Raw genomic sequence first — 21475 nt, 5'->3', positions numbered from 1 at the left:
AGTAAATGGATGAGAACTGTACCTAAATTCTTCAATAATTTTTCCACACTAATTTAATAATTAACTATTTATTATCTGATACAACCATAATCAGTGCATGAGCACTTTGACACACAATTAATATAAAATAGAAACACACTCAATAGTATTGTAAGCCATACTTAAGTTGTGTGTGAATTTGTATATGATGCTGGATTTAGAATGTTAAACTAGTAGTATTTCTTGTAATATTTTCTTTCCATGGAATTGCTTGTTATACTTTTGTTGTTGTTGTTGTTGGCAAATTATGTTTTAACTTTACTTTATTATTACATCACTGTAAGTGATCATCGCCACCAGGATATTTCCCAATTGCGATGTATTTGTTAATAATTTAAAAAAAAACATAAAGAAATGCTGGAAGGTACTCCCTATATACAGCTAAATGGTCCTGTAATAAACACAGCACAAAATAAGCTACCATTCGTAGCAAGGCCGAAGAAATGAACATACATTTATAATAGTGCCCTTCACTAGTTTTGTTTACAAACACAAATTTGAGAATTTCACCATCAACACGTGGTATCCTGAGATGAATTCATTCACTTAATAGTGTACCTTTTTATATTCACTGATTTTATCACTTGGTTTGATTATATTTTCACTTGAGCAAACACATGCCGATTCTCTATGCCTTGTCTACCTAGGTAAGCTTGCTTTAGAAAGTTCTGAAAGAATGCACATGATCTCCTGCAGCAAGATAGGCGACAAAATGCATATAGTACTAGGCTATCGTGTATCAGTGATAGAACGACAACTACATTCACTGACTAGTGACTGTAAATGAGTAATAGAAATATAGTAGTGACAATAAGTATTTTGAGAAACACATTTTGACTCCTAGAGCACGCGTTAAGCACGCGACTCATTGACTTTGTAGTCCGTGCACACTCTTCAGTGAGATGCAGACGCGTAAACACTCAGATCGGAGCTAGGCATAACTGTAGAGAGTGCAGAAGGAAAAATCATAGTTTGATGGGTCAGAAAGCATTTTGATACTGCTTGTCACCCTGTACAGTTGGTTTACATTGTTTTTTTTGTTTTTGTGTTTTTGTTTTGTTCTGGTTTTTCTGGTTTGTTTTATTTTTTCAGACAGCTACCAACACTCCATAGACAAAGGAATATTCAGCAAACCTAGAAATGCCATGATAAATGCCCTACAGCTGGGCAAATTGCAGGCACAGGTGGCAAAATTTTTGGGTCTGTCCAGGCAAATAGTAGACCTAGATATTTGGTGGGAAAAAAAACAGTCAACAGGGACCACAGATGACAAACAGAGAATGGGTAGACCCAGTAAAATCACGCTCAGAGTCAAAAATCTCATTCGAAGTTTGTCAAAAGCTGATCTGAGGAGGACTGCTGTGGACATAAACAAAGAGCTTTGTCAATACATTACATTGTCATTACATTACCACAATATCAGCATATCCACTAGTAGCATAAACTCAATCCTCAGACGGTCCAGTTTGCAAGGACGATGCCTGAGCAAAAATGACATTCATATCACCGAAAAATAGGAAAGCGCATCTTGCCTTTGCCGCATCGCATAAAGACTAGAACGGTTGGCAGTGGTCTCATGTGCGCAGACCTCTAAATGAAAGGATCAACGTCCGGTACCTAGTACCCACTGCAAAGCATGGTAGTGGCCACGTGATGGTGTGGGTATTTTTCTCCCATTCAGATATTAGTCCGTTGGTACCAAGTGAAGGTACTATGGATGCCTTCAAGTACTGTGACATCCTTAAGGGAAGCATGTTGCCCCATACTGAAAATACAATGGGATAAAATTGTCCATTTCAACAGGACAGTGATCCCAAGCACAATTCATCACATCAAAGACTTTTTCAAGAACAGTAAGACTGGGGTGCTTGAGTGGCCAAGCCAGGGCCCTGATTTAAATCCAACAGAACGTTTGTGAAAAGAAGTGGACCGAAGACAAGGCAACAGACGTTCAACACGAGGACCAGACTTCTCCAGTGTTCGAGCGAAGAATGGAAGAAAGTACCCCAGAGCTGTTTGACCTCAGTAGTCAACTCCATACCCTCATGCTGTGCCGCAGTTATTAAATCTAAAGGCTATGCACAAAGTACTAATGAGCTCTAAACCATGTAAAAAGATAAATTTTCTGTTTTATGTTACAAATACGGTTTGTCAAAATACTTTATCTAGCATTCTACAATAAATACACCACAATATCTGAAGTATAGTTTATTTTGTTTGTGCTAGAGCATATAATGCTCTTAATTTAGTTTCATAACAAATGCAACGACTTTCACTGAATAAAGTACAGCAATTTATATATTGTTTTATCAAAGCACGTTTGTCAAAATACTTATTGGTACTGCTGTAGATAACTGGATTAGGTTCAACCACATATTGTATAGACCGTTACCTTCACCCTTCAACTTATCATGATGTACCGCTTTTGGGCTGTGGCTGCCCAGTCAGGAGGGAGGGATTTACTGCACTTAATCTCCATTGTAGTTGTCCTGCGAGGCTTCACCTTGAAATAGAACTTTTGGGTAGGTAGATAGTTAGTCAGGCTTCTGACTGAGTTGTTGATGCAGAAGACAGAAGAAACTGAGGGTGAAATGATGAAATAAAGAAATAAATATAAATGAGAAAGTTCAGCGATAACACATGAATGGTTGAACATGTTAGACAGGTGAGTGAGGAAAGAATGTCAGAGCAGGATGTGGCATTACGAATGAATGAACTGTCTTATTTGCAGGTGAGGAAAATATCCTACCACTGGTGCAAATGGCTCCTCTTGTAAGGAAAATTAACAATAGTAATAATAAATAATGCCAAATACTGGAGAGACAGGTTGAACCACAGTTGGGAGATGATCTGTTTGGCTTTGGAAAAATGTAGCAGCACATGAAGCAATCCTGACTTTACATCTAATCTTAGAAGATGGAATTAAGATGGGAAAGCCTACATAAATAACATTTGTAAATCTAGAAAAGGCATTCAGTAACATTAACTGGACTGAGCTATTCTAAAATCTGAAGGTGATCGGGATCCGATATTGAGAAATAAGGATTAACTACCCCCCTCCCTCCTGGTGCAACAGCCCCGAAAGGCCTTGGCCTACCAAGCGACCGCTGCTCAACCCGGAGGCCTGCAGATTATGAGGTGTCATGTGGTGAGCACGATGAATCCTCTCGGCCGTTATTCTTGCCTTTCTTGACCGGGGCCGCTGTCTCACCTTCTGATAGCTCCTCGATTGAAATCACATAGGCCGAATGGACCTCGAACCGGCCCTCAGATGCAGGTAATAATCCCTGACCTGGCCAGGAATCGAACCCGGAGCCTGTGGGTAAGAGACAGGCACGCTACCCCAACACCGCGAGGCCGGCACAAGGATAACTACAGTCTGTATAAAAATCAGTCTGCAGTGATAAGAATACAAGGCTACCAGAAACAAGCAGCAATCCAGAAAGGAGTGAGGCAGGGCTGCAGTTTGTCCCCTCTTCTTTTCAATTATACACAACACACAGTAAAGGAAATCACATAGAAGTTTGGAAAATAAATCACAATCTAAGGAGAGGAAATCAAAAACCTATATATCCCAGTGGTACAGATATAGTCTTGGAAGAGGAGTACAAGGTGAAAATAAATTAATCGAAAAGAAAACTAATAGAATGCATTTGAACAAAATCATGTGATTCAGGAAATATTAGATTAGGAAATAACTCATTTAGGATGTAGATGAGTATTGTTACTTGGGTAGTAGAGTAACTAACAATGGCAGAAGTAAAGACAACATAAAATGCAGGCTAGCACAAGCAAAGAAAGTCTTTCATAAGGAAAGAAATTTGCCCTCTTCGAACATTGATGTACAAAATAGATGTTTTTGAAGACTTTCGTCTGGAGCATGGCATTGTATTGAAGTGAAACATGGACAATAACTAGCTCAGAAAGAAAGAGAATAGAAGCTTTTGAAATGTGCTCTTTCCCCAGTTCACAGGGAATTTTGTATTATTTTACTCATGTTTGGCCAACTGAAAATATTGGCTTCATTTCATTTTGCTAGTCAAAATGAGAGGGGCATGGTTTCTAGGAAGGTCTTAGTATCAATGTTGACAAAATGAAGCTCGTTTTATTGGCCTCAGCATGAGGAACTATACTCGTGGGTTTCTAGGATGCATGAAACAATAATGATTTTAAGGCCCTATGATGAACAGTTTTCGAGATATGGAGTCTGCTGCTATGTAAGGGGAACGTTTGAAGGTCCTATCTTGTTAATGTTAAAATTGTCAAGTTTATGTCCCTGTATCTCTGAAACTTTTATTTCAACAACTTTTAAAGTTGTTTTTGGCACTACTTGTAAGTCTGTTGTACTAGAATTAACAGATATAAGTTTTTCTAATTTCATACAGTGAGAAATATTTTATACAATTTTTGTTCAGTAGCCTTTCATAATCCTGTTAAGAAATTGATGAGAATTTGAATGTTATCCATCAGTAGTTTGTCAGATGGAAATACATATCATATTGAAATTCTCAAAGCTACAGTCAATGTCATTTGCTATGAATGCCTAGACAATGAAATGCTCCATTGCTAATCAAGAAGTCTTCTTTAGGCAGTCATGCATGTTATGCAAATACCACCAACATTTCACTTGGTGTTGCCAACTGTAGTGGAATTTGAACCCTTTAGAGACGAGGCAGTTATAAAGAGAAAAATGAGAAAATATTGCAGAATTTCACTTCTTTCTTATGTTGCTGTTTGTTAGGTTCTCCTTCCTTTTCCACTGTCGAAGGATGAGAGAGAACCCTATAATGCAATCTTTGCTTTGGCCCACGATGGAACACAGCCTTCAAGACTGACGAATACCAGTAACCTACAGGATCAGAGGTTACTCTACCGAGCAAGTTGGCCGTACTGTTAGGGTCGCATAGCTGTGGCTTGCATTCGGGAGATGGTGGGTTTGAATCACACTGTCAGCCACAAACCTACTACACTGGCATAGCAGGGGGAGAGGTGATACTCCTATGTGGCGTGTCCCAGGTGGCGGATAGGAGGGTCCTAACCAGCTTGCCGGCGGACTTGAGCGAAATAAAATAGCTCTTGCGGACCAAACACACATCCCCCTGTGGGTGGGGGACTCAGGCAAAGAATACACGTACGTTATCCCCTGCCTGTCGTAAGAGGTGACTAAAAGGGGCGACCAAGGGATGATTCTATTAGAACTATGAAACTACTTGTGATTAGTACCATCACGCGGGGAACACCATGGGTTGCGCATAGTACCACTATGTTAGTTACACAATAGGTCTGTGATTAGTGGCAACAGTCTATGAATTAGGGTGAGTTTTACAGTACCTGTGATTCGTAACACTCTATGAGCGACACCATGGTTGAGCGACACCGTGAGTCTGCCTTGCCTATGATTATTATCCACTATGTGAGGAACACCATGGGATAGTACGAGTCCCTGTGATTAGTACACCTGTGAGAGGAACACCATAGATTTGCGTTGCCTGTAAATGGTGCCACAATGTGGGAAACTGTAGGTTTGCGTTACATGTGCGCATTACAATGAATAAACTTTTAATGTCCACCTATTTAATACAATAATAATGTTGTTTATAGATGTAATTACAACATTTTAATTATATTCCTTACTAGTTTCGATGCATTTTTGCGTCGTCCTCAGCTGTACAAAGAAATCGGAAAATAGGCAAATTATATAAAACTCATAGTAAATATTAAATTGTACGTGATATAAAAACCGTATGAAATCTACATTAAAACAATGACACATAATAAAACTTTATTGAACAAGTTAAAGACCAAATTTATTGAGCTTACTACTGTATGTCCACAGGGACATGAATCAACTTGAGAACTGTTATTCAACATTCAGTATATTTTTGACTCACAAGTCTTTAACTGGTTCAATAAGGTTTTAATATGTGTCATTGTTTTAATGTAGATTTTATAGGGTTTTTATATCGTATACAATTTAATATTTACCATGAGTTTTATATAATTTGCCTATTTTCCGATTTCTTTATACAGCTGAGGATGACGCAAAAATGCGTCGGAACTAGTACTGAATATAATTAAAATGTTGTAATTACATCTATAAACATTATTATTGTATTGAATAGGTGGACATAAAATGTTTATTCATTGTAATTCTCGGTTCAATATGACAAAAAATGAAATCTCTTATGATAACCTGTGCGCATTACATTACCTGTGAGTAGTACCATAATGTGTGGAATACCGCAAGTCTACGCTACTTTTGATTAGTACCGCAACATGACAAATACCATGATTCTACTTTCGTAGCGATAAGTACCAGATGACTTGGATTTTGGACCGCTTTAGACTACAAGCATCATCGATTCAGGATTGTGCTTTAGAAGCAGTCCCCTTGGTAAGTAATACTGTTGTTTAACGCTAGTTTCTGATAATGTGGGGCATTGCAGGTCAGATCCACTGATTGTTTTAAATTCATATCCATCCATTCATTCTTCGTCATCATGTTTTGAATTCAGGTCAGTGGATGATTTTTGACTTTTAAACTGTCATTACATTTCATCTCATTTGTACTATTAGGGGCTGATGACCTAGATGTTAGGCCCCTTGAAACAACAACAATCATCATCATCATCATCATCATTCCACTGTCGGCAGCCCTGAAGATGACTTCCCATTTTCACACCAGGCAAATCATGGGACTGTACCTCAATTAAGGCCATGGCCACTACTATCCCATTCCTAGCCCTTTACCATCCTTGCATTATTGAAAACCTTTGTGTTAGCGTGTCTTCAAACCACTAGCAAAAGAAAAAAGAGGTTGCTCTAGTATTGAAACTATGTAGCAGATGGTCTAGTGCCTGATCAACATGTGTTCTCACTCACAGCCTGTAATAATTGAGGGCAAAAAAGGGGGTTCATTGTCGTGATCAGCCCTTCCCTGTCATTTCCTCTTATGGTGAGATGGCACAGTATGTGTTGTTGGTAGATATTTTTCAATTGTGAGGATGGTTGCCCAGTTGAACTTCCTGTTAAGACAATAATCACTGCCATCACCACCACCTCCAACATTTACAAATTGTCAATAAAGTGTTCTGTTGTTGGAGTCACAGCATCATTTTTGGGCAATAAAAACAAAAGTAAGTTCTCTGGCATGAGGTAGAATCACTTGTTTATTAAGGTCTGGACATTAACATTGTACCTTCCATCTCTGATGTGCACTACCTATAAGCGTTGTTGTAAAAGTGTTAATTCAATTTTTATTTTTTTTGCTACGGGCTTCACGTCACACCGACACAGATAGGTCTTACGGTGACGATGGGATAGGAAGGGTCTAGGTGTTGGAAGGAAGCAGCCATGGCGTTAATTAAGGTACAGCCCCAGCATTTGCCTGGTGTGAAAATGGGAAACCACGGAAAACCATCTTCAGGGCTGCCAACAGTGGGATTCGAACCCACGATCTCCCGGATGCAAGCTCACACCCGCGCGCCTCTACGCGCACGGCTTAATTCAATTTGATAGTGGCAGTAGCAAGAGGAGTGGACCATATTATGTTAATATATCATAGCAGTATTTCCTTAAACTAGTGGTGGTGATCTTTCTTTTTCGATTGTCAATATTGCTTACACTATACATTCATGGTAACCAAGGCCTTCTATGTCAGTTGGCTTGGGGAATGGAGAAGTTTCAAAAACATCATGTGAAAAATTGAGTAATTTTAACTATAACTTGGTAAACCTTAGAAATATATTTCTACCTAGGTAGAATGAGTTTTTTAACAAATGCTACACCAACATTTTCATGAAATGTGAAATTATTTTGTTGGATGGAAATGTAAATATGTCCAAGTTTTCTATGTTTAGGATTCTGACTGCCATTAATGCAGGATCACATGATAGTTCTGTGTATTATTACCTGTCACTTGCCAGCATGGTGGCAAAGCTTGATTGTGGCAAGACCACAAATGTGCTGTATCCAGAAGCCCAACGTTAATATGATTCCAGTTGATAAATTACCTCGGGCAGCGCTCAGTATCTCCGTTAGTAGAGATACAAAGCTGGTTGCTTACTGTACCCCTCTTTATCCTTATTCAGTTCTCTTATGTAACATTTTGTTAACATGTTCATGACAGGTCTATCCTGACCATACCTTGGATTGAACTGGGTGGAAGTGTTACGATTACCTGTGCCAAGACTGGATACTCTGCTAATGTAGAATTTCACACAAAGCCATTTTATGGTGGAAGAAAACACCGTGTGTCTGCCGAGGCTTTCCAGCCTAATGAAAAAAAGCCTTTTCTTGTTGTTAACGGGGAATGGAATGGAAGCATGGAGGCAAAATGGTCTGATGGGGTGAGTTACTGGATTTTAATTTCTATCTTCCATGGTTTGTAAAATCATCATACATGGACATTGCTGGTTCATTGATAAATTGTTTCAGTTATAGAATTGCAGTTTAGGAGTACATTGTACTTTTATTACAAGTTATATTCCAGTGGAGTCCTTTAATAAGTAATGGTGAAATGTACAGATTCTCAAAAAAAAAAAAAAAAAGGAAAAAAAAAAAAAAAAAGAAAGAAGCAGTGCATTGTATTGTGTAAGTTCCTCGCAGGTACACTTTTCTCAGAAACAATTGTACCTACAGATACTCATATAATGTTTGTTGTGGGTATCCATAGTGTTTGTATCTGTATGGAAGGTGAATTATATTTTGATAATAATTAAAAATAAGTCTGCAAGGAACATACAATCCCATATATTCGTTGTCCTTTTTAGTGACAGTTCTTGTAGTTCATAATCGTCTTCATTGTTCGTAGCATTTTGCTTCAATTTATTAACTGCCAGAAGAAGCCTTGACAATTATGAAAGATAATTAAGGGCTTAATGTTAGTTTTGCTATCCTATTATGGGATTATTTGCTGTATTGGTTATAACATGACTCTTTCACTAGTTTTGCATCTGAATCACTGCTGTCAGTGCTGCATACTTATAATTTGAAAATTTTACACAGTTACCCTTCTTTCATTTCAAAATAGCATTGGTGTGATTCTCGTTGAAAATTGATGCAAACTTCATGGAGCTACAGTGAAATGTTGACCTCTCTGTATTCTCTCCCAGCTTCATCTACATAAGTTAATTCATAAGTACATGGTATTTCCCAAAAAAGTACCAGTACTGTTAATGTACTTTCACAGTTTTTGGAGATGCCAAGGTGCCTGAATTTAGTCCTGCAGGTGTTCTTTCACATGCCAGTAAATCTACTGACACAAGGCTGACATACTTGAGCACCTTCAAATACCTCCGGACTAAGCCAGGATCGAACCTGCCAAGTTGGTGTCAGAAAGCCTGCGCCTCAACTGTCTGAGCCACTCAGCCCAGCTGTTTGAAAGTATGTGCTCTTGGTAATGTAGAGGGCAACGAAATGGGCATGAGTGGTCATGCTTTCAATGTCAATCATATGGTTACAGCAGCATGTAATGGAAGTAACCGAAGCTGAACAGTGCTTGTACGTCAAGATAGGTGATTGTGCTCTCCCCTATTGTACCATGGCAAGAATGAAAGAGGACTTCAAAGTGAGAACAGTGTCGTCTGCTATCCTTCTTCGTAGGGGTGTTTTGCATCAGCTCGCAAAGATGTATCTGTGACAGTGATTAAATAGCACCATATTGATGACATATTCTGGACTGTGATAGAATGAAGCAACTTTCCAGTGTATGACATCATCTTAGTCCACTGCAGCAATACAAGGTTCACCAGAATATGTTGCCAATGAAATTGACAATTATTTTAGCGTACACCATTCAGAGTGATCTGGTGCATAATGCAATTAGTCATTGTCATGCTATAACTGCACAGAATTACAAGACTTTCTTCTGTAACATTTTTGTCATGCAGTATGGGAAAAATTTCAAGAATTGTTGGATAATTCAGCAATCTAACGTGATAACACTAAACTTCACAAAGTACGTAGTATGTCCGGAAAATACGTATAAAAGTTGAATAATAACTTTATTTGACAATTATTCAGGTATTACAATATGGTCTCCTTCAAAGTACTCTCCCTGAGACAAGATGCACTTCTGCCAACGCCGTTTCCACTGTTGATAACATTGTTGAAAGTCTTCAGCTGTGATGCTGTTCAGTTGCCGTGTCGTTTCTCCCTTGATGGCTTCCACATCCCCCAAGTGCCGCCCCCGAAGCACCATTTTGCATTTCGGGAACAGGAAGAAGTCACAAGGGGCTAAATCGGGTGAATAAGGCGGGTGGTCTATCACGGTGATTGAGCTTCGGGCCAAAAACTCACGCACAACGAGCGACGTGTGAGCGGGCGCATTGTCGTGATCAAGGATCCACCTGCCCCCTTGTGCCAAATCCGGTCGAACTCGGGCCACACGAGCTCTGAGACTCAAACTGAGCGTTGAGAAGATTGGCGACAACAGCAGTGCCACCTGGCGGCGCCTCCACGATACGTGATACGTATTTTCCGGACACACTACGTATTGTTAAATGTTGTTTAAAATGTTGGGGATAGATCTTGCCACACTTTTCCTATTCCATGATTTTAGGCCATGTGACCCAAGTCTCATCCTTAAAGGGAAAAAGTGGTTGCATAAGAAATGCTTTATCAGCACTCAAGACATCGTAACTGCAATTCTGTGTGAAGTAGCACACATTAGGGCATCCCAAATGGCCGATGGTATTCTTCATCTTCCTCATCGATGGCAATGAACAGTGGTCAATCTGGGAGACTACTCTGAAAAATGTTAACATTTTTTTTTATTTTTATAATTTGCTGTGCGTCGCACCAGCACAGGTAGGTTTTATGATGATGATGGGATAGGAAAGGGCTAGGAGTGGGAAGGAAGCAGCCATGGCCTTAATTAAGGTCCAGCCCCCAGCATTTGCCTGGTGTGAAAATGGGAAACCACGGAAAACCATCTTCAGGGCTGGCGACAGTGGAGTTCAAACCTGCTATCTCCCAAATGCAAGCTCTCAGCTGTGCGATCCAATACCGCATGGCCAACTTGCTCAACTTGCTCAGTAAGATGTTAAATAGTTAGTATGTAAATTACACAGTGATCTCAAATGCCATAATGCCATAATTTATTTTTCTGGCAGGACTACTTTGAAGGATGTTAAACAGATTGCTTATTAATAAAATTATTTCGCCGGGCTGAGTGGCTCAGACGGTTAAGGCGCTGGCCTTCTGACCCCAACGTGGCAGGTTCGATCCTGGCTCAGTCCGGTGGTATTTGAAGGTGCTCAAATACGTCAGCCTCGTGTCGGTAGATTTACTGGCACGTAAAAGAACTCCTGCGGGACTAAATTCCAGCACTTCGGCGTCTCCGAAGACCAAAAAGTAGTTAGTGGGACGTAAAACAAATAACATTATTATTATTAAAATTATTTCAGATGTCGTGTTTGTTTTTTCTCTCCTCCCATGAATTCCTGGACACCTTCCCCATTTGGTGGCAACATTATTGAGTATAAATCTTACACTTTTCAAACGTTTGGATTTCCAGTGTTCACACATTTTCAGGAGGTAACAGACAGATGCCATGACTAATGAAGATGTAGAATCTCTATAATCACTATTTGTGTGAGCTTGCATTCAGGAGGTAGTGGGTTTTAAACCTGCTGTCAGCAGTCCTTTAGATGTTTTTTTTTCCATGGTTTCCCATTTTTGCCTATTCTATCGCCAAAAAACCTGTCTGTGTCAGTAGAGAGTAAAACAAATAGCTAAAAAAGTCTGTTTTATTACATATTTTATTTATTTGCCTCGTTTTACTTGGCATAGGAAAGGTTATGAATAGACACTGAATCAAGGTTAACAATAATGCCAAGCAAATAGTAGCAAGACTAATACCAAGAACAGAAATACAATAATGACTGAAGAGCGATAGTATTTGTAACTTAGTAGCTCCCTAAGAAATACCAGGTTATTCCTTGCTTTCAAACTCATAACAATTTAAAAGTGACCATCTAAGAAAGTCGCCTGTACTTTGAACAAATTCTCAGTGTCCTTGTTTGGTGTGAGTTGTTTTCAGTCTTACAGTTTATCATTGCATTCTTTTAAGTGTTAATTTCCCCAGGTAACAGTATTGGTGGCAATAGGCAGCATAGAAGCAGCTATTCTTGTCTAATCAATCAAAAATCATCTTTTTTTTTATGCTACTCTTGTATATTTTCACTATTTGTTGATGACAAATGAATTGTTGAATGGCTGCAATTTTGCATTTCCATCGGTACTGGCTTTCTATTTCCATAGATTGCATCATTCTGTCTCGCGTATCCTGTGCAAGGCACCTACATCCAGGAACATCCTCACAGATGTAGAGAGGAAGGCCACAAAGACTCTCAACCAAGATGAAAATGGCATCATCCTCCCTGCAGACAAAGGGATCACCACTGTTGTCACAGACATAGACTACACCACCAAGATTTCTGTACTACTGAACTTTGACCTATCAAAAATTGCAGAGACTGTACAATCTGCTTTCTTTGAGAAAGTGAAAACCTAATTAAGGCCTCTTTGCTGCCAGATGACTTGAAAGATATATGCCAGAACCAAGCCGTCCCACCCAGGTTATGTGGCCTACCAAAAATACTAGAGGACAACATTCCTCTGAGACCCGCCATGAGTGCCGTTGGATCACCCACTTACAGCATTGCAAAGCACTTAATCTACACTACTGTTACCTCACATTGATATCACTACATCTTTCATCAGAGACTTAGGTCACTTCATTGAGAAACTGAAAATGATAAACACCTGGAAGCTGGAAACTGTCGTGTCAGTTTCTATGTAGTCTCCATGTTCGCTAAGATACCCATGATAAAGCCCTGAGCCACATTGCTCAGATATTTCTGGAGGATATTGCTAACCTGTTCTGCCACTGTTTCATCACAAGCTATTCCTTATGGAATGAAAACTACTACAAGCAAAGTGAGGTGGTCACCATGGGCAGCCCATCAAAGCCTGGTTATAGTCAACTTTTAAATGAAAAAGTTTGAGGAAATAGTCCTCAAGTCCACACCTCTGAAACCGAACACATGACTAGTGTGTGTGGATTACACCTTCATAGTCTGCAGCACAGAACTGAGCAGCCTGAAAGGTTCACGCAGCATCTAAATAGTCCATACACCAACATCCAGTTCACCCTGGAGAAGGAGAAGGGCAACCTTCGTCAACATTCTGATTACAAGGATATCCAAGCTTCACTTGTGACACACTGTGTACTGGAAAACTCTCACACAGACTGCTACCTGCTAAAGATTTCTAACAACCACCCACCGGGCGAATTGGCCGTGCAGTTAGGGGCGCGCGGCTGTGAGCTTGCATCCGGGAGAGTGGGTTTGAATCCCACTATCGGCAGCCCTGAAGATGGTTTTCCGTGGTTTCCCATTTTCACACCAGGCAAATGCTGGGGCTGTACCTTAAGGCCACGGCCACTTCCTTCTAACTCCTAGGCCTTTCCTATCCCATCGTTGCCATAAGACCTATCTGTGTCAGTGCGACAAAAGTGGCCATTGGCGTGCCTTATAGTGGTTGCATGATATCCCATTTCCTATCTCTCTTCTCAATTGTGGGAGGAGGAGGAGGAGGAGGAGGAGGAGTTGTCGGATGTTTGAAAGCTTGCAATTCTGTCTCCGTCTCTCATAGCGTAGGTATATTACATTAGGCCACTGTGGCAGGCTGGCGGCGGCAGTGCACTTTGGACAGCTGTTTTCTGCTTGTGCTAGGCGCTCCCAAATGGGATAAGTTCAGAGACTGTTGTACCGGTCGGCTAGCTTCGTAACGGAGCTCATGTTCGGTCACTGGTTCGAGTCCGGTCCTATGCAAGATACGATCCACAGTACACACATTGCGGTGATAATCTCACTGGTTTACCTCTTAAAACAATAATCGCCACATATAATGAACGAACAATACTGTATCGTATATAGGTGACTGTATAGCCGTTACTCAGAATCCATTATGGAAAATTCCTTCGCAATCTGGCATGTCTGTATGCATTCCATTATATAATGTGGGACAATTGTGGGGATAATACACTGGCACTGTTAAATAAATACTATACACACGAGGTAAATTTAGTGATGGAGGAAAAAATTGAATGTTTGTACTTCCTATATTTCTTGCCTGACAACAAAACTCAGAGTAACATGCGATAAGGACCAGCAGTTCACATTTCAACTTTCAAAACTTAAAAAAATGAATGTCGCAAGGAGCATTTTATGTGTTGCATTATAAAATGCAATACTAGTGTCAAAGGTCAACTGATTGACCAATATTCTTACAATGTTAACAGATTTCTAATGAGACTATGTATTAGTGATTAATATTTGGAGGTGATGGCTAGAAAAATGTAACCTTTTATTCCCCTAAATACAGAATAATATTAGGTAGGTATTCAACATCCCTTTATTCCTCATTAAGCGGATGTTTACGTTAGCTTTGTCTTTTCTTTCTCTTTAACAGTTAAAACAGACAATTATAATCTTAGAGTAATGATTTCCTATGCCAAGAGCCGGTAAATAACTGATTAACACGTTCCTTGAACCCCCGATCTTTAAACATCGTAAGAGGGTGTTCTGTCTTTCGTATTAAAGGAGGGCAAAGAAGCAAGCAAGGTACTTGTTTAGTTCATTTGAAGGAGGTAGGTCGGGGTGTAGTGAGAGTTGTTTCCATGATATCAGCTCATGAAATGTACGTACTCGCTTGCCAGCAGCAGGGATAGCTAGCACTCCTTGACCTAGGTGCTGCTATGATCTTCTTCTTCTTTCCTTCGTGGGGCCTCTAAATATTCGTTCCTAATTAGCGTCGACCTCTAAGATCTTTTGCTACCATGTTTTTCCTTCATTCCACCTAGATATACGTGCTCCCTTCACAAAGCTGCAGGTTGTTCTTATTGGGTCTTCTTGGATTTTTTCTCTCTCTTTACCTGGTAGTCCTAGAGTGGAGAGTCTGATTCTACCCAGCGCCTCACATTTGAAAGGTATGTGTTCAGCTGATTCCTCTGCTTCATTGCATTTCCTACATATATTGTCTCATATTACTCCAATTCTATGTAGGTATTTTTTCAGATGGCAGTGTCCTGTCAACAGTCCTACTACCCATCTTATATTTTCTCTGATGAGTTTCAACAGTAATTTAGTGTGCTTCTTGTTTGGTCCTTTTATCAGTTCCTTTGCAGGCCTGCATCTTGGAGTATTTTTACAGTTCTCCATTTGTTTGTTTTGTACCCATTTTCCCATGTAGTGTTGGGCTTGTCCATAGGAAATTCCCTGTACAGGTTCTGGGCCTACAAAATGTGTTTCTGTCCTTTTCCTGGCAAGTTTATCTGCCTTTTCATTTCCTTCTGTATCTGCATGCCCTGGTACCCATATTATTTTGACAATGTTGTACTTTGAGAGCTTCAGGAGAAGTGGATGGCAATACCAGACAATTCTGGATATTATCTGGACTGCTTCTAGTGCCTTAATGGCCGCTTGGCTGTCCGTAGGAATGAAAATGTTCTTATTCCTATAGTTCATTTACAGATTTTATTCAAGACATGTTGTGATAGCTATCTATTCAGCTTGAAAGACTGTAGTGTGTTTGCCCAGGCTCATCTGGATTGATTTCTCAGGTCTTCCCCCGTTGATCCGTCCTCTTATGCCATCCCCAGTCTTTGAGCCATCAGTCCACCACACTATATCTTCTTTTTCAGTATTCCATTTGTTGATATCCCAGTCCTATTTTTTTGTTATCTGGGTCTCAAACAGTTTTTCAAATTTGTACTTTGGTATCATATGATCAGAAGGCATGTGTAGAACTTCCTCTGTTATTACTCTGTTAATTTTACAGTGTCCTAGATTGGGTCTTTGTGCATTCCAGCACTCTGATTGTGCCAATCTATATGAACTCATTTTAGCCTGTCCTTTTATGAAATTGCATAGTGATGGGAGGTCTAGTAAAGTATTCAAGGCTTCTGTCGGCATAGTTCTCATAGCCCCAGTTATGGCTATGTATCCCATTCTCTGTAGGCTGTCCAATCTACTACTGACATTTTCTTGGCTTACTGCTGCTATGATAGCTCATAAACTACCTGGTACATTTGAATGAGATGAGATGAGGTGTCGTTCATTCGTTCATTTGAACAAGGTGCAGTACGAGCTGTTTCAGTGACATTACCTCATAAACTACCTCATTTGTTTCGTTCATTTGAAGGAGGTAGGTCGAGGTGTAGTGAGAGTAGTTTCTATGATATCAGCTCATGAATTAGTTCATACAAATGAACTGATTGGACCCATTCCTAACTACAGGAGAACCTCTGAAACTCTGATTACCGGGCGAGTTGGTCGTGCGGTTAGGGGCGCGCACCTGTCAGCTTGCATCCGGGAGATATTGGGTTCGAGCCCCACTGTCGGCAGCCCTGAAGATGGTTTTCCGTGGTTTCCCATTTTCACACCAGGCAAATGCTGGAGCTGTACCTTAAGGCCACAGCTGCTTCCTTCCCACTCCTAGACCTTTCCTGTCCCATTGTCGCCATAACGCCTATCTGTGTCGGTGCGACGTAAAGCCAATTAAAAAAAAAAAATTCTGATCATAGTGACAGTTGTGTAGAACCATAGGCTGCAGTCCATGGCATTTGACGCCCACCTGTCAGCATTTTCTCGGAACTTATTAGCAGTATTTTAATTAGAATGATGGGGGAAGGTATAATTTAACAATAATTGAAATTATTTCTATCATCATTATATAGCTAGCCCAATATTGCAATATCATTTTGTTTCATTGAGCTCAGTTAAACAGAATAACAGAAAAAGTACTTGTATAATACTCGTATGTATTTCTAAGTCTGTAGTATTACAAATATTTGGTTTCCTTCAAAATACTTCGGTGGCAACTGCCACCCCTTGCCACCCCTGAATTACGTCTATGATTACAGGCACAAGGAACAATAGTAAACATATTCCATCCCTGTCATTAGGCAGCCAGAGAGTAAAACAAGGAAAAGCCACTGGCTACAGCCATCCTGTTATGCGTAAGCAAAATAAGTGACCACATAGGGATGCTGCTTTAAGGCACGTGGAGTAAGAAATACTGTATATACAGACACAGACCAAGATTCGGGGCCTCCTGAGATCAGCAAAAGGTAAGCAGCATTTTCACACAGCCACAGGAGTCTACAGGATCCTGTGCAGCTGTGGCTAAATCTTCATAACCATAATGCAGTATGGCCACCAGATTCAAGAAACACAACTTATACAGCTGACTAGGACAGACTGAGAGGTCATATGTCGCTGAACGCACTCATGAATGGCTGCAATGTACAGTGTAGGGACGGACATACTCTCAACCACAGTACTCTACCATATTCGGTTACAATGGAAAGCCGTAGAAATTTTCGCACATACAAACTGTTTCATTGGGATGGAAGAATCTGAACGGGAAAACATAGATTGGATGCCTGTACACAAAACAGCTAAGGTAGAGAAGTGGACACAGGAGCAGGGAAGAGCCTGGGGAAAGTACAACCAACCAGTACTCAGCTCCTCACTTGACACGGTAAAAAGTCCAGACTGCACAGTGAACAGCCAGAGCTTCAGTCCTTTATTGACCTTTGGAAAGAGTGGACTTCTTGAAAATACCAGTTGCAGTTTCTGGTGAAGCATTGAGAGCTACTAACTCAATATTTGACCACAGTCTGCAAGCCCAGAAAATAATTTCTTCTATGTTCATACAGATGCTAGCTATAAAAGGCTAAGCTGTTATGTATGCACAGATGAACAATCAGAAATTGTTGGATTTCTGGAGACGTGAAATATAAGCAAGTCCACTTTGGCCATGTTCGGCTTTGTACAGTCAGCTGGATGTGTTTTGTAACACGGCCCATGGTTTTTGCTCATTTTGTCGGTCGCTCTCACTCTCCCCTATCTCCCTCTCCCTTCTCGGGACATGTATATCGCGATGATATAAGGACATAGCATGCTCTCATGTAACACAAATTTTCCATACCAGTATTCGAACTCTGGATCTCCTGGTTGATAACCAAGGACCTTTCCCTACACTAACACTGACATGTCATAAAGTGCTTCACATTAAGGCTTACTTGCCAGGCGTGTCCCTCACTTCACATATTTATTTAACCATTATGGCAGTTTCTCGTACATTTCATTGTATTCCTTTATGTTATTCTAATATGCGGACAGTTGGATTGTGTACTAGCAGTCGCATTTCATCAGGACCATGTCATTTAACCACTGAACTATAGGTAATACTGGAATGCTGACTGTCATGGTAGCGCTCGCAGAAAACTGCTTTCTGTTCCCTGGCTAATCACGCCCCCTCGTGTACGGCAAAGTTGACAAGATACTGAGTCTGGAAGTCAGCTGATGTGTTGTGTTTGATGGACCTTTTTTTTGTAGTAATATCTGTCTGTACATCGAATTTGTGATGCAATCAAGATGCCTATTTCTTGTGTAGCATACGGTTGCACTAACAGGCAGCAGAAGAAAGCAGATGTGAACTCACAAAAGCTTCATTTTCACAGGTAAGCAGTCTAAGCACTACCTCACTGCAAAGCTATAAATATGGTATTTTTCAATGATAATTACTATTTTCTTCCAGTTTGGCTCTTGCCATTAAGTATTCTATGTTTATGGAGATATCTTACATGATATTTTGGCATATTAAATGTCGTACGTTACGTTTTATAGGTTCTAGTCGGAATGATCTAGTTACAGAATTCATAACTTCAATTGCAGATTTCTATGGAAACGTCCGGAAATATTAAAGAAGTGGGTTATAGCTGTGAGAAGGAAAGACTGGACCCCCAAAAAATACAGTTTTATCTGTAGTGACCACTTTTCTGAGACCTGCTGCATGTTTGGTACAGATAGAAACAAACCACTTATTAAAGACGATGCAGTACCTGAAATTTTCAATTTTCCAAATCATCTGCTTCAGCCACCCAAGAAAAGACATAGAGTTATTCAACGGCAAGTACCAGTTGAGGTATGTATTATTTGCTATTATATTTATAGGCTGTAGTAGTTCCACATCTCAAATATGCAGTAGGCCTACAGTGAACATTTCACTGCACTGTAAATAGAATTTCAGCATCTAGTTAGAAAGAGTAATTTTTTCTGTGTTACCTTAATCTGAGGGGACATATCATTTGACAGTATCCTAGACTGTAAGTATCCCCTTAAACCCCAACACATGGTTAAAGGTATGTTCACGTTTGATGTTGAAATGTGCTGAAATGCTCATGTTAAATTGTACACATTCTTCGATCATTAAATTTTCAGGCAGATGGAGAATTAGGCCTATACTATTGAAGGAGAATGATTAATAAAAGTAGAAAAAATTGTGTTTGATGCAAACATATTTTACTTTACAGGATGAAAAGCAGTGCACCAACTCAGCATACAACCTCTGTGCTGAAGAAAATCATGTTGCATGTGATTCTCTTCCTAAGTTACCTAAACCTCCAGATTCTCCAAAGAAGGTAGCTCTGAAGAAAAAAATTAAGTTGCTGCAAGAAAAACTTAGATGAAGGAACAAGATCAGCAATATGAAACTGCTCCTCAGAGAACTGAAATCTGCAAATTCATCAAATAGTGTAATTTCTGTGCTTGAATCGAAGTTTGAAGGCTTTCCCCTTGAAGTTCTTATGAATGCTTTCACAAATGAAGGTAATGCTAAACACAAGTGGTCACATCAGGCAAATGCTGGGGCTGTACCTTAATTAAGGCCACGGCCGCTTCCTTCCAACTCCTCGGCCTTTCCTATCCCATCGTCGCCATAAGACCTATTTGTGTCGGTGCGACGTAAAGCCCCTAGCAAAAAAAAACCACAGGTGGCATTACACAAGTCTCATGAAGCAGTTTGCCTCAACACTGTATTTCTATTCACCAAAGGCTTTTAGGTTTGTTCGTTCAAATTTCCATGATTTGTTTCATTTACCCCACCCATCAACAATAAGGGCATGGACATCCAAATTGAACTGTGAGCCAGGCTATTTAGAAGAGGTATTTTTGTATCTGAAAGAGAATATTGATGAGAAACCTTGGTTAAAAGACTGTAACCTTGTGATAGATGCAATGTCACTACGCACACAAACTGTATGGGACTGGGCTTAGGGCAAATATTCCAGCTATGTGGACTGTGGTGAAATTTTAGGTTCTGAGGATGAACTGGCATCGGAAGCTGTTGTATGAATGCTAGTGTCACTTACACACAACTTCAAGTGTCCTGTGGGTTACTTTCTGATTAACAAAACATCAGCAGAAATACAGTGTCAGATGATAAATGTGTGTCTTACAGAGTTACGTGAAGTAGGTGTTAAAGTGTGGGGCCTAACCTGTGATGGAACTTCTACTAATGTACAAACAATTAAACAACTTGCTTGCACAATAGATTTGACAGTGAATAGTTGTAGCTTTGAGCATGTTAAAATGGGTATTGTTTCTGTTACTTTTGACCCATGCCATATGGTAAAGTTGGCCAGGAATACCCTCTCTGATAAGAAGATTATATCCTCTTCCAATGGTGATATAAAATGGGAGTACATTGCAAAATTAAATGAAATTCAGGAGAATGAGGGATTAAATTTTGCCAATAATCTTAGTGGTGCACACATTAGATGGGGAAATAAAAAAATGAATGTATAACTTGCTGTGCAGACATTAAGTTCTGGTGTTGCTGACGCGAATTTTTAAGAAAACAGGGCCATCCTTTCTTTGCAGACAGTGAAGCAATTGAAGAATTTATATACATGATCGACAGACTTTTTGATTTGCTTAATTCAAGGAACCCATTTCAGAAGGGTTACAAACGGCCATTGTTCATTCAGGGAGAACAGTATTGGGTAAAATGCTTCACAGAAACCTGTGATTACTTGAGGTCCTTAAAGATTGAGAGTGTACCACTTCTGTGCCATGCTCGTAAAATGTTCTGTGTGGGGTTTATTATAGCTGCCACTTCTATAAGTTTAGTTGCTAGAATATTACTCACAAGAGCACAGAATCCATTTAAATATGTGCTGACATATAAGTTTTCACAGGACCATATTGAGTTGTTCTTTTCCTGCATTCGAGCTCGTGGGGGGTGGAATAATAATCCCAATACTCTGCAGTTCAAATGGGCATTAAGAAGGTTGTTGTTCAGAAACAGTGTAACTGCTGCTGGCAATTGTTTGAATATCGACTCGGTTCATTTGGGTTCTGTTTTTGAATTTCGTTTGCAGAAAAGAACAGTTTCAAGTGTATGTAATGAGAGTAATGACACAGGAATAGAAGAAGAATATTCAGATTTGCTTTCTATGCAATTGTCTGAATTTCAGGACAAATTTTGTGTTACATTGGAGGGTACATTGTGATGAGGCTTTTGAAGTCCCTCACTTGCTCTCGTTGTAGATCAATGGTAATAAGACAATCTGAGAGTTTCC

General features: G+C 39.9%; 1 protein-coding gene across 2 annotated transcripts in view; it reads left to right on the top strand.

Annotated features, from left to right (window-relative positions):
- Positions 1-21475, top strand: part of LOC136864045 (oxysterol-binding protein-related protein 9) — an 830446-nt gene that overhangs the window by 770092 nt on the left and 38879 nt on the right. For both annotated transcript variants that reach the window (XM_067140573.2, XM_067140572.2), the window contains one exon: positions 8168-8387. In XM_067140573.2, coding sequence (XP_066996674.1) covers positions 8168-8387 — 220 coding nt within the window. The remainder of the gene's footprint in view (positions 1-8167; positions 8388-21475) is intronic.

The sequence above is a fragment of the Anabrus simplex genome, chromosome 2 (assembly GCF_040414725.1).
Source record: "Anabrus simplex isolate iqAnaSimp1 chromosome 2, ASM4041472v1, whole genome shotgun sequence".
Classification (NCBI taxonomy): domain Eukaryota; kingdom Metazoa; phylum Arthropoda; class Insecta; order Orthoptera; family Tettigoniidae; genus Anabrus; species Anabrus simplex.
Note: the sequence above shows the minus strand (reverse complement) of the source record. Positions and strands in the feature narration are given on the sequence as shown.